Below are 17,756 nucleotides of genomic sequence, written 5' to 3'. Positions count from 1 at the left end.
TCTTTTCTTTCTTTTTTTTTTTTTTTTTTTTGATACGGAGTCTCGCTCTGTCACCCAGGCTGGTGTGCAATGGCGCGATCTTGGCTCACTGCAACCTCTGCTTCCCAGGTTCTGGCAATTCTCCTGCCTCAGCCTCTGGGGTAGCTGGGATTACAGGCACCATGCCTGGCTAATTTTTGTATTTTTAGTAATGACAGGGTTTCACCATGTTGACCAGGCTGGTCTTGAACTCCTGACCTCAGGTGATCCACCCACGTCGGTCTCCCAAAGTGCTGGGATTACAGGTGTGAACCACTGCGTCTGGCCAATACCTCACAGTTTCTTTCAGTCAGGAGTCTGGGCACAGCTGACCTGGGCCTTCTGCTTTAGAATCTCTCTCACAAGGCCATGATCAAGGTGTTGTCCAGGGCTGAGGTCTCATTTGAAGGTTTTATTTCGAGAAAAAACCACTTCCAAGCTTACTGTTGTTGTTGTTGTTGGCGGAATTCTTTTCTTCAAGGGCTGTTGGACTGAGCCTCAATTCTTAGTTGTTCGTTGACTGGGTCACTGCCAGGTCTGTGCTGTGGGGACATCTACAGTATGACTGCTTGTTTCATCAAAGCATGCAAGCCAAGAAGGCAACAGAGTCTGTTAGCAAGATGGAAGTTGCAGTCTTAACCTAATTAGGAAAGTGGCATCCCATCACCTTTACCAAGGGCATGCATACCAAGCGGTGGGAAATATCGGGGGGCATGTTAGAGTTTGCCTGCCACCGTTATCCATTATTATCATTATTTAGTTTGATATTCTAATTTTCTTAGATGTAGCCTGCCTCAGCCTTTCACTCTGGCCCCTGTGTTATTTTGACATGTCTCTGTCATTCATTGAGCACCTCAAGAAGATATTCCAAGCTCCTCTTAAACAATTTCCTGTCCAAGCCCTCGCATTGTTCTAAGGAGCTCTGGTTCCTTTTAGTGGAGAGTGATGTTTTGAATCATTAAATGTGTTTGTTGCTATTAGGTTGCTCCTAGGCCCTCTCAGTTGGTAGTCAGTCTGTGTGTGTCTGTGGGTATATGTGTACATATATATATCATAAATATATTATTTACCTAGGAATTTCTCGGTGTAATACATCGTAAGCTTTCAGCTTACAACAGCATTCTCAGTTCTAGGTCAGCAATGTAATATTCATTCTAGTTTTCTTCCTTTCTGTACTTGTAACTTGTTTTTCTGATTATGAGAAACCTAGCTGTTATTATCCTCTGTATTTGATCTGCCACCTTTATTTGATCAATCTTCCTGTATAATCCATCTCCTGTTGCTGATAAATCTCTCACTCCATTTCTCACCCCATACTTCATATGCATGCCTTCCTCACCCTTTTGGGATCCAACAGCTTGCATTTGGCTGCCCCTTCCACCCTCCTCACTCCACTGGGTCTGAAACTTACTGCTGGACCACTGCCTCTCCCTCTCTTAATGCATGCCTTCTTCTGCCAACATGGGGAACCCTCACTGCCATCCCCCCACCCTCCACTGCCCTGCGTGGATGTGGACATCCTCATCATTCTGCTCACTGCTGTTACAGTTCCTATATGGAAGCCTTCCTTGTTCCATTAGGGCCCTATCACCTCATGCTGGGTTCCCCTCCCAGCAGATTTTTTCCTATCACTCTGCTTAGGCCCTGAAACTCTGTGTCTCGTCCTTTTCCCTCTCGGGAATACCCTTCTCCTACCACTTGGACTCCAAAAGCCTGCTTTGGGCCACTGTAGTCAACTCTCTGCCACTTAGCTTGATGCCTCCTTTGCCTGTACTCACCTAATGGCTATTGAACTGTTCAGGTAGGAAAGGAGAAGAGGGAGAGGTATCAGTTAAATTTTATTTTTGAAAAACTCACTTATTTTTACAACAAATGCTTTTAACTTAGTTTGTTATTACTTACATAGAAGTCAGTTACTCCCACATCTCTGTAATCGCTACAGGTTTATACTCATATTTTCATGCCATATTTTTCTTACATACTAGATAGAGGTTTACTATCACATCAGATTCATGATTTCTGAACTTAGCTACTCCCTGCACCCTCCAAACGAGTTTCAGTTTACCAGTGTCTGTCACTACCACTACTGTTCTTCTAGTCATTCAAGTTTGAAATGTTGAAGTTAATTCATTTTTCCTTATAATCAGTTATCCAGTCCTGTTGATCCTTCTTTTGATGTATGTTATCTTCTCCATGGCCATTACTTTAATGAATATAATAACCTCTTGGGTGCGATTTCTTTCTTTAGTGTGTGTAGTCATTCCTGTGCCCCTAAACCATTTTGGCTTCCCATTTCTTAATGAGTGAAGTAACTTATTAACTTTTATGTTTAACTTTTGAAGTGCCATTTTAATGTACACTATTCTAGATAGTCAGAATATCTAGTTTTGACTCCCATCTTTGCTGCTTACTAACTACTCATCAACGTGTAATTTATTTAACCTCCCTGGGTCTGTTTATTTTTATTTTTATTTTTATTATACTTTAAGTTGTAGGGTACATGTGCACAACATGCAGGTTTGTTACATATGTATACATGTGCCATGTTGGTGTGCTGCACCCATTAACTCGTCATTTACATTGGTATATCTCCTAATGCTATCCCTCCCCCCTCCCACCACCCCACAACAGGCCCTGGTGTGTGATGTTCCCCTTCCTGTGTCCAAGTGTTCTCATTGTTCAATTCCCACCAAGAGTGAGAACATGCGGTGTTTAGTTTTTTATCCTTGTGATAGTTTGCTGAGAATGATGGTTTCTAGCTTCATCCATGTCCCTACAATGGACATGAATTCATCCTTTTTTATGGCTGGATAGTATTCCATGGTGTATATATGCCACATTTTCTTAATCCAGTCTATCATTGTTGGACATTTGGGTTGGTTCCAAGTCTTTGCTATTGTGAATAGTGCCACAATAAACATACGTCTGCATGTGTCTTTATAGCAGCATGATTTATAATCCTTTGGGTATATACCCAGTAATGGGATGGCTGGGTCGAATGGTATTTCTAGTTCTAGATCCCTGAGGAATTGCCACACTGTCTTCCACAATGGTTGAATTAGTTTACAGTCCCACCAACAGTGTAAAAGTGTTCCTATTTCTCCACATCCTCTCCAGCACCTGTTGTTTCCTGACTTTTTAATGATCGCCATTCTAATTGGCGTGAGATGGTATCTCATTGTAGTTTTGATTTGCATTTCTCTGATGGCCAGTGATGATGAGCATTTTTTCATGTGTCTGTTGGCTGCACAAATGTCTTCTTTTGAGAAGCGTCTGTTCATATCCTTTGCCCACTTGTTGATGGGGTTGTTTGTTGTTTTCTTGTAAATTTGTTTGAGTTCTTTGTAGATTCTGGATATTGGCCCTTTGTCAGAGGAGTAGATTGCAAAAATTGTCTTCCATTCTGTAGGCTGCCTGTTCACTCTGATGGTAGTTTCTTTTGCTGTGCAGAAGCTCTTTAGTTTAATTAGATCCCATTTGTCAATTTTGGCTTTTGTTGCCATTGCTTTTGGTGTTTTAGTCATGAAGTCCTTGCCCACGCCTTTGTCCTGAATGGTATTGCCTAGGTTTCCTTCTAGGGTTTTTATGGTTTTAGGTCTAACATTTAAGTCTTTAATCTATCTTGAATTAATTTTTGTGTAAGGTGTAGGGAAAGGATCCAGTTTCAGCTTTCTACATATGGCTAGCCAGTTTTCCCAGCACCATTTATTAAATAGGGAATCCTTTCCCCATTTCTTGTTTTTGTCAGGTTTGTCAAAGATCAGATAGTTGTAGATGTGTGGTATTATTTCTGAGGGCTCTGTTCTGTTCCATTGGTCTGTATCTCTGTTTTGGTACCAGTACCATGCTGTTTTGGTTACTGTAGCCTTGTAATATAGTTTGAAGTCAGGTAGCATGATGCCCCCAGCTTTGTTCTTTTGGCTTAGGATTGACTTGGCGATGCGGGCTCTTTTTTGGTTCCATATGAACTTTAAAGTAGTTTTTTCCAATTCTGTGAAGAAAGTCATTGGTAGCTTGATGGGGATGGCATTGAATCTATAAATTACCTTGGGCAGTATGGCCATTTTCACGATATTGATTCTTCCTATCCATGAGTTTTTTTTAATTAAGTTAAATATTTTTTATTTTAAGATTTTTCATAAAAATAGAGATGGGGTCTAGTTATGTTGACCAGGCTGGTCTTGAACTCCTGGTCTCAAGCAGTCCTCCCACCTTGGCCTCCCAAAGTGGTGGGATTATACACAGGAGCCACCTTGCCTGACCTTCTCTGGGTCTTATTTACCTTACTAGTTTGTTATACAGGTGAATGAATTGCGGAAGTGCTTGTTCTGCAATTCATTGCCAAACAATGAATTGTTAGACTAACAAAGCTAACTAACAAAGCTTGTTAGTTTCTTATACAGAGAATGTTATACAGATGCAGCTTGTTAGTTTGTTATACATATAGTAACATAGTGCTACAATAAAATTAAAGTCTGTGACTGAGCTTTTCTAAATATTTGAAAATTTACCTGAACTTATAGTAGCTGTTGTCTAATGCAATTTAGTACATTGTTAAATTTTTCCTTGTAGTTACTATTTGTTAGTAATTTATCTCCTTGAAATAGAGTGTAAACTACTTGAGTCTGTGGATTTGTGGAGACAAACACATTTGAGTATTTTTTCTGCCATTGTCATTTAGGCAGTAGAACTTCGCTGAGCTTGAGCGTACTCTCTTGTTAAGGCGAAAGTACTAATAATTCTTTGACAAGAAGGTAATGCTTAAATGAAATAATGTATTTAAGGGATCTAGTACAATGCCTGGCAGACAGTTTATTCCCAGTAAACTTTACTTATCCTCTTTTTGTACTCCACCTGTGCCCACTTTGGTAATGAAAAAATAAATGGCTTCCCAGAACAGTTTGAAATGCAAGTGGCATTCACAGAAGCCTATTCCTGGTGGTCATGCCATTTACATTTTTTTCTTTTGCACTTTGCAGCTTGTAGAATCCTTATTTTAGCCAGGCGAGGTGGCTCATGCCTGTAATCCCAGCACTTTGGGAGGCCAAGGCAGGTGGATCACCTGAGTTCAGGAGTTCAAGACCAGCCTGGCTAACATGGAGAAACCCCGCCCGTCTCTACTAAAAATACAAAAATTAGCCAGGTGTGGTGGTGCATGCCAGTAGTGCCAGCTACTCGGGAGGCTTAGTCAGGAAAATTGCTTGAACCTGGGAGGTGGAGGTTTCAGTGAGCTGAGATCATGCCATTGCACTCCACCCTGGGCAACAAAAGTAAAACTCCGTCTCAAAGAAAAAAAAAAGAATCCTTGTTTTAGTTTTACCACAACCTTGTGCAATAAGGCTGGGCAGATATGATTATACTATCTGACAGGTGGGAGTTTTGTTTTTGGAGTGAAGTAAATTGGGATTCTTAAGAGGCAGTCATTGGATTTGTAGGTAAAGTCTGAATGTATTACATGATTATGGAATACTGCATTTCTCTGAATTTCTTAGTTGATATAGTAGTGAAAAGGAAATTCTTCTATTCCATGGCTTAAGGATACGTAAACTCTCAGTACAGCAATCTTTTTATTGTTGATTATTATAGCTTCTATTACTCCTAGAAGTTGACCAACAGGGACCTTAATTTAGGAGATTTTGTCATTCAGCTTTCATGTAGTAAATGCTGAGGCTAGCCCTTTGCCTGCAGGGCTATCAGTGAAGAGGATCTGTGACATTACTCCAGACAGCCAAGTGTAGGGGGAAGAGTTGAGATTTTCAGTGTTCTCTGTGTAAATGAATTGTGCCATTGAACCTGATGGGCACTAGATACTGTATTCTTCTTGAAGCACTGGAGGCCCTTCATTGCAATCTTGTTTTTTCAACTTTTATTTTAAAATTGGGGTATATGCCACCGCCCTGTCTGGGAAGTGAGGAATGTCTCTGCGTGGCCACCCAACCGTCTGGGATGTGAGGAGCGTCTCTGCCCGGCCACCCCGTCTGGGAAGTGAGGAGCGTCTCTGCCCGGCCGCCCAACTGACTGGGAAGCGAGGAGTGCCTCTGCCTGGCCACTGCCCTGTCTGGGAAGTGAGGAGCGCCTCTGCCCTGCCGCCCAACTGTCTGGGAAGTGAGGAGCGTCTCTGCCTGGCCGCCCAACCGTCTGGGATGTGAGGAGCGTCTCTGCCCGGCCACCCCGTCTGGGAAGTGAGGAGTGTCTCTGCCCGGCCACCCAACTGACTGGGAAGCAGGGAGCGCCTCTGCCCGGCCGCCACCTTGTCTGGGAAGTGAGGAGCGCCTCTACCCCGCCTCTGTGCAACCTTCCAAGTGTGAAGTGACAGCCTTGTGTGTGATCTTTTCTGTCTTCGCCAAGTTTGCACTTTCGACATTAAAGTTTACTTTTTAGTTAAAAGTTAAAAAAATAAAAAAAAAATAAATAAATAAAATTGGGGTATATGTGCAGGTTTGTTACAGAGGTATACAGCGCGATGCGAGGTTTGGAATCTGAATGAATCTCACCCAGGCAGAGAGCGCAAAGTACCCATAGGTAGTTTTTTCAAGCTTTACCCACTTTGTCCTCCCACCTTTTGTATTCCTCAGTGTCTGTTCCCTTCTTTATGTCCATGTGTACTCAAGGTTTTTTTCCTATGTATAAGTGACAATATATGGCATTTGGTTTTCTGTTTCTGCATTAGTTCACTTAGGATAATGGCTTCCAGATACATCCATGTTCTGCAGAGGACATGATTTCATTATTTTTTATGGCTACTTAGTATTCCGTGGTATATGTGTACTGCATTTTCTTTATCCAGTCTTCCACTGATGGGTACCTGGGTTGATTCTGTGTCTTTAGTATCGCATTGCAACATTTCAATTTTTTTTCGGATTCAGGTAGTAGAAAACATGTTCAGTCTTATTTTTTTCTGTGCTGTGTATGCTTTTTAAAGGCTAGTGAAGTCATTCAGTTGGATAACAACAGTTGTAATACATTGTTATACTCTTCAACTTTCTTTGATTTTGCAAAGGAGAGTCAATTGGGGTGAGGTTAGGTGAGAACTGAGCTGAAGAAACTAATATGTGCTGTGCAGGGCTGGATTTGTATAGGATGCAGTCATTATCTGTTAACTTTGTCATAGCTTTTGAGACTGCATGTAAGGCAGTAGATGATTTGCAAGTTATGTAACAGTTAACAGAAGTTAAATATTTCAACAAGAGAATGCGTATTTGCTGCTTAGTTTAGAACCTGCTTTTTTTTTTTTTTTTTTTTTTTTTTTTTTTTTTTTAAATAAAAAGAAAATGTTTTTTAGCCAGGCGTGGTGGTGCACGCCTGTAGTCCCAGCTACTGGGCAGGCTGAGGCAGAAGGATTGCTTAAGCCCAGGAGGTCAAGGGTGCAGTGAGCTGTGATCGTGCCACTGCACTCCAGCCTGGGCAAGAGAGTGAGACTGTCTCAATAAAAGGAAAGAAAGGAAAAAAAAAACTAAGTTTAGAAAGAAAATTTTAGGAATTTAAATATAATTTGCAAGGAAAAACAACAAAAACAGTCCAAACTTTCAGTAGAAAACTATGTGCTTTTCAGGTATTTTAAAGGTAAGTTTTAAAGGACATTATTTATTAAATGTTGAAGGACAGAAAACGTTTTACATATTTGTCAGAAACTGACCAATCAGAATGGCCCTGAAATGTATAGAATTAATAAGGATAGTAACCAAAATGGCAGTCCTTTCCACTCTGTTCCTCATTGCCCAAATTTGCTATTTGCTCCTTCTTTTACAAAATGCTTCTAAATGTGAAGATAGAAGGGAAAGAGGTAGAGTAAAAGTTATAGCCCACTCCATTTATTTTGTAATAATATTTTTTTCTCAGTGTTAAGTGGCATTTACCAGTATGGATAAGATTAATTGTTACAATACAAACCAATTTGAAGATTAGTTTTTAAATTGAGCCATAAGATATAAAATCTTATGGTAATGTGCAGATCTGACTATATTCAAGTGCAGTTTTCATACCCATACCAATTGTCTTGTAATAATCGGGAATGCATCCTCTGTGTGGTGTTTGCAAGTTAATGCTATTTTGGAAATCACACCGGTATATCTAGTGGCTTTCCTGGGTGTATGTGGCTCATTATTGATTATAATTTTCTTTGGGAATTTTAGTTTAAGGGGATGGGGTAAGCACTTTCAAATTCTTCGTTGTTAGTAGTTTTGATGGAGGATAGGGATAAATGAATGAGGCAGAGTGTTAGAACAAGTAAGTAAACTCAGATAATTTATCAAATACGTACTACAAAAATAATGCAGATTTTTATGTAAAATGGAGGAGACAAATCATTCACAAGAGGAAGGCCTTAAAAACTTACCAAGGAACATTCACAAAAAAAAAATATGTATATTTTAGTTTAAAAAAGAGCCCCAAGTCTGTGAATGAAAGGGTTCTGGTTGGTTTCTAGACCCAGCTGTGCTTGCTGTGTGTCATGCAGGTGGCTTTAGTATGGTTCAAAGTGTCGCCTGCCCTCTTGTGAAGGGAAGCAGGAGAAGTGACAAGCTATCTTCCAGTGCCTCCTCGATTTTCTTCCATTGTTTCCTTTGTCCTTTTCCTGTTTTCATGCTCTTTTTATTTACACCCACTTCTGACTTCTCTTTTTTCTCAGATTCAATCTTTCCTTCCGAATGACTGTGAGACTTTTTTCTACTCAGCATACACAGAACCTTAAGCAATCGCATATGTACAGCATTTCCATTTCTTTTTTTCTTTTTGAGATGGAGTCTTGTTCTTTCGCCAGGCTGGTGTGCAGTGGCACCATCTCAGCTCACTGCAACCTCCGCCTTCCGGGTTCAAGTGATTCTCCTGCCTTAGCCTCCTGAGTAGCTGGGACTACAGGCGTGCACCACCATACCCAGCTAATTTTTGTATTTTTAGCAGAGACGGGGTTTCACCATGTTGGCCAGGATGGTCTTGATCTCCTGACCTTGTGTTCCGCCCACCTCGGCCTCCCAAAGTGCTGGGATTACAGGCGTGAGCCACCGTGCCCGGCCTGTGTACAGCATTTCTTGTAACAATGAGTTACTTTTATGTTAAGGATTTTTTTTTTTTTTTTTTTTGAGACGAGTCCATTCCTTCCTTCCTTCTTCTCTTTCTTCTTTCTTTTTTCTTTTGACAGGGTCTTGCCTTGTTGCCCAGACTGGTGTGCAGTGGCGTGATCACCGCTCATTGCTGCCCTGATATCCCTGGCTCAAGCAATCCTCCCATCTCAGCCTCCCCGAGTAGCTGGAACCACAGGCATGTGCCACCATGCCCAACTATTTTTTTAACTTTTTGTAGAGATGGGGTCTTCCACATTGCTGAGGCTGGTCTTGAATTTCTAGGCTCAAGGGATCCACCTGCCTCAGCCTCCCAAAGTGCTGGTATTATAGGATTGAGCCACCACATCTGGCCCCAGGACAGTGTCTACTACCAGAAAAGCATTTAATAAGTATTTGTTAAATAAATGATTAAAATATTAGCCTTAAGAAAATTTTAATATCATTTACTTACAAAAATTAGCAAAGCATTCTTAATGCTCATAGAGAAGTAATATGAGTAGAATGTGATTCTCAACAGCAAGGAAGCTTTTTTTACCCTATTTTCTCCATTCTCTTTCTGTTGCCTTCTCCTTCCAATATGAGAATCTCTGCTGTTAAGAACCACTGGCAGAGACTGAAATTAGTATACGTAATTCTAAGGAGATATTGATGTAAATGGTCGATGTGGATTGGCAGGATGACAGGGAGAAGGAAATTATAAGTTTAAAGACGTAGGGGTAAGATGAGTATTTGAACAAAATATCAAGGTAGGTAGTTAGCTAGAGTGCTAGGGCCAATTAGAAGATTAGAGAAGGTGAGTTGATGTTGGCAGTGGGGGAAATGTCAGATTGATAGAGTGCTTGGATTTCATACAGTAGATATAGGGAGCCCTTATGAATTATTGATGAGAGTGACATGATAACAAAGTGAAGACAATTATTTTTCTATTTAGCTGCTGTTTATAAAATGGATCATAGCTTGAGGTGAGGAAACGTTGGAAACAGTGAACAAAGTTTGGAGATTGTTGGAGTAATTGAAAGCAGTTTAGCTGTTTTGCTTGGTATGTTATCTAGTGATGCCTTTAGCAGATACCCTTCTTTTGAAGCCTAATGTCCACTTTATGACTGAGGGATGGATGGAGGCAGGAGGAAGAGTTCTGCACTAGAAAGCAACAGGCCAAGATTCTAGTCCCTACTTCCCTACTTTGTAAATTCATAATCATGGATAAATACTTAATTTTTCCTGGGCATCAGTCACCTATAAAATGAGGATAATGTATTAAGCGTAGTCCTATGGGTGGTAAATAAAATGAGGATAATCATCTAAAAGCAGGGGATCTACATAGATCTCCTTTGGATTTATTTGCAGCCCGTTATCTATCTGTCTTTATTTAGATAAGAGACAGGATCTTGCTGTGCTGCCCAGGCTGGATTTGAACTCCTGGGCTCAAGTGATCCACCCATCTCAGTCTTCTGAGTAGCTGGGACCACAGGCACAAACCCCTTGCATGGCTCTCATTGTCCTTTTATCAATTTTAGATGGTGTAAACAGTGAATACCATATTTTGCTTCCCAGTATTACTTTCTACAACTATATTGTTTTAAGGAGAAAAAGTCTATGACAATATTAAATATTTCAAAGTCTGTAATTTTAAAGTTTAATGTTACCTATATTGACTACTATATTTTAAAATATGTATCCCTGTTTTTATATGTGCCATGATTAGGTATTTAGTTTTTTAGTTATTATTAGACTGTAATAGCACTCAAGTTGATGGATAAAACTTCATCCTGGGATACTTTTAGAGAAACATGAAGAATGTACAAATAGTTTTGAAAAGTATGGTTTCTTACAAAGCTATAGGTGCAATAATACTAATGTCAGTTACTTAGAGCTACTAGAAATGTGTAATTTCTACCTTTTTTGACCACTGAATACACTATATTATATATATGTACATTCTTAGGTATTTTTTTGTTTGTTTGTTTAGAAGGTTTTAATACCAACAGCTTTCTAGGTGTCTCTTCTTCTTCCTCTTCCTCTTCGACTTCCTCTTCCTCCCCCCTCCCTCCTCCCTCCCCCTCCTCCTCCTCCTTCTTTTTCTTCTTCTCTCTCTCTCTCCTTTCTCTCTCTTCTTTCTCTGTCTCCTTTCTCTCTCTTTGTGTCCCTGTCTCTCTTTGTTGTTGTTTTCCCTTCTGTTTGGGTTGTTTCTTCTCCCCGCCTTACACCCGCCACCCCCCACAGACCCCAATCCATCTGGAAAGATGAAGAGGCAGCTGCTATGGTAACTGTGCATTTTGGTTAATGAATAGCAGACTAACAAGATACATAAAACATATGCAAACTGTGCAGAGTTTGTTGCTGTCAAAGCCGTAGGGATACAATACTTTTTCTTTTCCTTCTAAAAAAAAAAAAAAACCCTCTTAACTGTGGTGTTTTGTTTTCTAATTTACCATTCCTAATACTGTAATGTTTCCGTGAACTCCTCCTCTTTCTGCTTAGTCTGCACAGTATTACACCCTGTGGTGAGTTTATGGGAGCTGAGTTGAGGTGCGTAGAGGAAAATAATTGATGAACTGGATTAAGAAGTAGATTTCCTTTAGACTGATACATAGAAGAATAGGGACAAAATTTTTTTGACTAAATGTTTGGTTTTTTGAATGATAACTTGTTTTTTTTACCTCCTTGCATTTTGGCCACTACTGCCCCTTTTGGGTTTCTCTCTGGGGTTAAAACCAGTAAGTAGTGTGTTTCTTAAAGATGTTTCTATCATAAAGGTCAGCTGCAACTGGAATATTGCATTCAGCCAAGCCTTAAAAATTCCTGTAATCTGTGCCATCCTGTCTCATACTGTCCCATCTCATAGTTGTCCTCTCTCTGCAGTGCTCTATGCCCAGGTCTCTGTGGCTGGGCTGCTCCAGCCTGGCGGACAGCATGCCTTCGCTGCGATGCCTGTATAACCCAGGGACTGGCGCACTCACAGCTTTCCAGGTACTTTCTCTGTCTCTGTGGGTTATTTGCGGGCATTAGTGTATGTGTCTAATTCATTAGTATGTGCCTCCTCCTTTCCCATGCTTTACTTATATTCATCTTTTCTCCTTCATATTGCCTGTATCTAACATCACTCAGTACTCCTTTAATGATTAGTTTATAATGTAGATCCAGACTGAACCACTCTTAAGACATTTTCATCATGATTGGTTACAAAAATTGACATAGTACAGCTTGACTGTTGGCTTTCAGATCAAGTAGAAGTATGACAGTAAATTTTAAAGTAATCTCAATAAATAGCAGTTCAATATGTAATATTTGCTCTGGACCTACATAAAGCCAATTAGTATAATCAATCAATTAATTACAATCAGTTTCCTGAACATTTTCTTATTTTTTTTTAAATGATTACTCAAAGTATAAAGTGCTCTCTTCAGAGTGTCTCCTGGTAATTATACTACTAAGTATATATTTTTTATAACCAGTTTTATTTATATCTTCATTAACGTTTCTAATTTCTAGGTGGAAAAACCTTTGAGACCTTTAAGTACAGTATTCACCTTGAGACAGTCTAGCTAGTGTTTCATGAATTAACAGATTCCAGTTCCCCTCAGCCTTTCTTTCTTTTTTTTTTTTTTTTTTTTTTTTGAGACAGAGTCTTGCTTCATGGCGCAGTCTGGAGTGCAGTGGCGTGATCTCAGCTCACTGCAACCTCCGCCTCCCGGATTCAAGCAATTCTCTTGCCTCAGCCTCCTGAGTAGTTGGGATTACAGCTATGCGCCACCACGCCTGGCTAATTTTTGTATTTTTAGTAGAGATGGGGTTTCGCCATGTTGGCCAGGCTGGTCTCGAACTCCTGACCTCAGGTAATCCACCCACCTTGGCCTCCCATAGTGCTGGGATTACAGGCAAGAACCACTGCACACAGACCCCTCAGCCTTTCTTAGAGGCCAGGATGTCAGTTCCAGGATGTGCGAGAAACTTATAGAGAAATAATGTGGAAAATTGTAGACGAAAACATAGGAAAGAGTTTGGTGCTCATTGCTTATAGATTAGGGTATCATACATAATTGTTTTCTTGGCTTTTATCTACATACCTCAGGTATTCAGAATTTGTGTTTAGCATTTTATAGTAATACACAACAAATTAGTTTTTGTATTAATATTTGCCTGCTTTTAACCTGTTGTTCATATCTATTTAGAAGAATTTCAAAGATAGGCTGTGTCAGAATGCTTGTGACTAAATTTTAGCTAAAAGAGGGGAACTTAGGTTTTCCATATTCCTAACCTGTGCTAAGAGTTGTTAATTTTTAATGATACTATTTAGTGATCATAAAGCTGGAGATTTTCATTTTTCCTTTACAAAATTTAATATCTTAAGATTTTCAGTTTTCTTTTACAAAATTTAATATTAAACTTCCTTGGCTTATACTGTGAGATACAATATAGTAAAGCATGCAGGTTCTAAAATTAGCTCAATCAAGTCTTGAATACTGTCTTTGTCACTAGTGGTATGATCTTGAACTTATTTCCTTATCTGTAAATAGATACTGCAGTAAGGGCATGCAGTGATGGTTGCTGCTTTTTATCATGATCATTATAAACATTATTGCTATTGTTGGAGAGTAATTGATATCCTGAGACTGCTTATTTATTTCAAAGTGAAATATCTTTTTTTGTTTTGTTTTGTTTTGTTTTTTTTTGAGACAGTCTTGCTCTGTTTTCTAGGCTAGAGTGCAGTGGCACAATCTCGGCTCACAGCAACCTCTGCCTACTGGGCCCTAGTTATCCTCCCACCTCAAACTTCCGGGTAGCTGAGACTACAGGCACACGATCACACTTGGCTCATTTTTGTATTTTTTTTGTAGAGACAGGGTTTCACCATGTTGTCCAGGCTGGTATCAAACTCCCCAGCTCAAGTGATCTGCCTGCCTCAGCCTCCCAAAGTGCTGGGATTACAGATGTGAGCCACTGCACTTGGCTATATCTTATATTTTTAACTACATATCATACTGACAAGGTTCTGCCATTGAAGAATCCATAATCTAGTTTGTTGGTTTTTTTTTTTTTTTTTTTTTAACCTTTTCAGGGTTGCAGTTAGTTTAGGCAATCTGCCAAGTCTGAGGGAATTGTAGTGCCTAAAAGGCTGCTCCTACTTCAGAAACTAGTTTCATGTTTAGAGGCCCCCACAACCACTCTTAGGTTTGATAACTTGCTATAAAGGACTTAGAACTCACTGAAAACAATTATATTCACAGTTTATTACAGGGAAAGGACACAGGTTAAAATTAGCCAAAAGAAGAGACACATAGGGCAGAATCTGGGAAGGATCCAATTGTAGAACTTCCTGTCATCCTGTCCTCATGGAGTCATGGATGGCATTACTGCCTCCCAGCCACAGTGTGTGACAATACTCACAGAGCATTACCAACCATGAAATTCACCTGAGCCTTTGGTGTCCAGGTATTCACTGGGGCTCTATCACATACTACTCACGTGGCTGACCTCTAGTCTCTTATTTCTTCCTGGTGTTGAAACTTACAGGTATGGTTTAGTGCCCCCAACATGAATCACATTTTGTCCAGTCGCTAAATCTCTCAGGCAAGCAGAGATACTCTCACCAGACAAGAAGTTCCAGGGGCCCAGAGACCACTTTCCAGTAGCCAAAAGCAAAGGCCATTCCTTTCTTTGGTGAAAGAAGAGTAATTCTTCACTACACAGGAGTCATGGATCTCTTTGGGAATCTGATGAGAACTATTGATCTTGGGTATTTGGCAACATTGTGTTGAATACTTTACATACATATATAGATGTTTATTATATTTCTATTTTGTGAAATGATTGAGAGCTATTAAATCACATACTTCTAAAAGTGTAATCTCCCAAGCTGATAAATTCTAGGAAGGGAATGTTCAAGGAGCTGTAAGAATATATAAAAGGGGGACCCAATCTAACCTGAAGTTTGAGGTAAAGAAGATCAGGTAATCAATGTTTAAGAGCTGAAGGATGAATAGGAATTAGCTTGATAACAGGGAGGAATGGAGGAGAAGGAGGACATTTCAGGCCTAAGGAAGAGTCAGTGCAAAGGCCCCAAGAGCCAGTGAGGCTTGGTGCATTTAAGGACCCTACTGAAAACAAGACTGTTGTTTCAGAGAATAAGGAGAAAGGGGAGAATAGAGTGAGAAAAGACTGGGGAAGCTGGATCACTCTGGTCTTATGGGCCATTCAAAGTATGTAGTTTAGTCTTGATTCTAAGAATAGTAAGTCACTGAAAGGATTTAAGCACAAGTTTTACCTGATCTGGTTTGCATTACTCTGGCTATAAGAAGATGCATTTAGATACGTTACTCTGGCTATAAAAAGGATAATTTCAGTAGTTGAAGAGAGAGATGATGGCAGCTTGGTTTTGGACCCAGGATCTTTAAATTGTTAAAAAATTATTGAGGACCCCAAAGTGCTTTTGTTTATATGGCTTATATCTATTGATATTCACTATATTTGTAATAGGAATTAAGAAAAAAATTTAAATATGCTTTAATTCACCTAAAGACTATAATAAACCTGTGGCATATAATGCAAATAACATTTTTATGAAAAGTATATTTTTCAAAAAAAATTAAGACTAGTGTATTACATTTTTATGAATCTCTTTAATGTCTGGATTAAGAAAAGACAGCTGGATTCTCATGTCTGCTTCTGCACTCAATCTATTGTGGTTTGTTATTTTGGTTGACATTTATGAGTAATATCTGGCCTGGCATAGGTATATAGTTTGAAAGGGAAAGATATTTTAATACCATTTTCAGGTAGTTGCAGTTTCTTGAAGATTAGTTGCAGTATAGTATCTGAAGCCTTATCAATGAACTTCCTCTGTTATTGTATTAAAATCCATTGGTCTCAGTTTTTTTCAACAAAGTATGCTGGAACAATTGGATATCCTTGTGCAAAACAATGAACTTCAACGGTTATACTGCACTATATACATAAATTAATTTGAAATGGATCATAGACCTAAATCAGAGTTAAAATGTATAAAACTAATAGAAAATGTGGCAAAAATAATCATTGTGACTTTGGGTTAGGCAGAGATTTCTTAGCTAAGACACAAAAAATATGAACCATTAAAGAAATAACTGATAAATTGGATTCATCACTGTTTAAAAATTCTGCTTTTCAAAAGACACTTTTAAAAAATGAGCAGGAACCAGGTACAGTAGTGCATGCCTGTAGTCCCAGCTACTCAGGAAGCTGAGGCGGGAGAATTGCTTAAGCCCAGGAGTTCAGGGATATAGTGCCTGTGAAAAACCACTGCTTAAGAATAGCCTGACCAACATGGCTGAAACCCCATCTCTACTAAATTCGCGTTTTTAGTAGAGATGGGGTTTCAGCCATGTTGGCCAGGGTGTTCTTAAACTCCTGTCTTCAGGTGATCTGCCCACCTCGGCCTCCTAAAGTGCTGGGATTACTGGCATGAGCCACTGCACCCGGCCTCAACAAGATTATTATTATGTCTTATGTAGCAAAAATGGGCTTATGTACTGGTTTTATCCTATCAATTCAATAATTTGTTCTATGTCAGGTTCAGCACACACAGGTGCTTGATAATGCTGGTTGACTAATAGGCAGAAACTGGATTTGAATCTAGTATCTTCTGTGCCCACCTACTGGAATTGCAGCAGTCTTAGTGCATTTGCATCCTTCTGGTTTAGGTTTTATTTTATTTACCTAGATTTTTGTTTAGGTAAATTATTTACTTAGATTTTTATTTAGGTAAAATTTACATACAGTGAGATACATAGATCATAAGTGTACTCTTAGATGAGTTTTGACAAATGTATACTTTTGTGTAACCTTCAATTTCAAGATACACAACAGTTTCATAATCTGAGAGAGTTTCCTCATACTCCTGTCCAGTCTGTACCCATCCCCCATATGCAATTACTGTTCTGATTTGTCACCAAGAATTAGTGTTGCCTATTCTTGAACTTCATATAAATGCCATCATATAGTATACATTCTTTGTGTCTGTTTTCTTTCAGTCCGTATGATGTTTTTAAGATTTATCCATGTTGCGTATATCAGTAGTTCTCTTTTATTGTTAAATATATTTCATTATGTTAGTACACCACAATTTGTTTATCCATTCATTTATTGATAGGTATTTGGATTGTTTCCAATTTTGGCCTATTATGAATAAAGCTACTATAAACAGTTTCGTATAAGTCTTTTTTGGCATGTATTTTTATTTCTCTTAGGTACATGTCTAAGAATAGAATTTGTTGGGTCATAGAGTAAGTGTATTTTTAACTTTAAAAGAGACAGTCAAGCAATTCTTCAAAGTGGTTGTCACAGTAGGAATACCCATTTTTACTAATACTGACAAATATGTTTAAGGAAATGTCTCATTTAATGTAATGGCTTCATAGCTTTTTTTTTTAATCATTGGATTCTTTTAGTAAGTTTGAAGCATCTTAAGTCAAAATTCTTACAGCAATAAAGAAGGAGGAGCTATTGGAGTCATTGCTGAATTTGTTGGATTACTCCCAGTAGCTCAAATTGAAACCACAGCATTGAGATGGTTTGAAAACTAGTGACAGGGAAGATGCTGAAAAAAGTTGTTAGAATAAATTCTATCGGGATATGTTTAGTTTGAAGATATTTTTATTTTCATCATTCCATTGATTTATCCTGGAAAGTATATGAGTGATT

General features: G+C 39.1%; 1 protein-coding gene across 3 annotated transcripts in view; it reads left to right on the top strand.

The window, feature by feature from the left end:
- BTRC (beta-transducin repeat containing E3 ubiquitin protein ligase) overlaps positions 1-17,756 on the top strand; it is a 208,873-nt gene that overhangs the window by 63,722 nt on the left and 127,395 nt on the right. Inside the window, exons 1-2 of one of the 3 annotated variants that reach the window (XM_030808198.1) lie at positions 7,769-7,801; positions 11,940-12,047. The exons of 1 other annotated variant lie outside the window; for it this stretch is intronic. In XM_030808198.1, the coding sequence (XP_030664058.1) occupies positions 7,769-7,801; positions 11,940-12,047 (141 nt within the window). Of the gene's footprint in view, positions 1-7,768; positions 7,802-11,939; positions 12,048-17,756 lie in introns of those variants that run through there. One more of the 3 variants, XM_003255366.3, reaches the window with a different exon arrangement.

Source organism: Nomascus leucogenys, chromosome 3 (assembly GCF_006542625.1).
Source record: "Nomascus leucogenys isolate Asia chromosome 3, Asia_NLE_v1, whole genome shotgun sequence".
Lineage (NCBI taxonomy): Eukaryota > Metazoa > Chordata > Mammalia > Primates > Hylobatidae > Nomascus > Nomascus leucogenys.
Note: the sequence above shows the minus strand (reverse complement) of the source record. Positions and strands in the feature narration are given on the sequence as shown.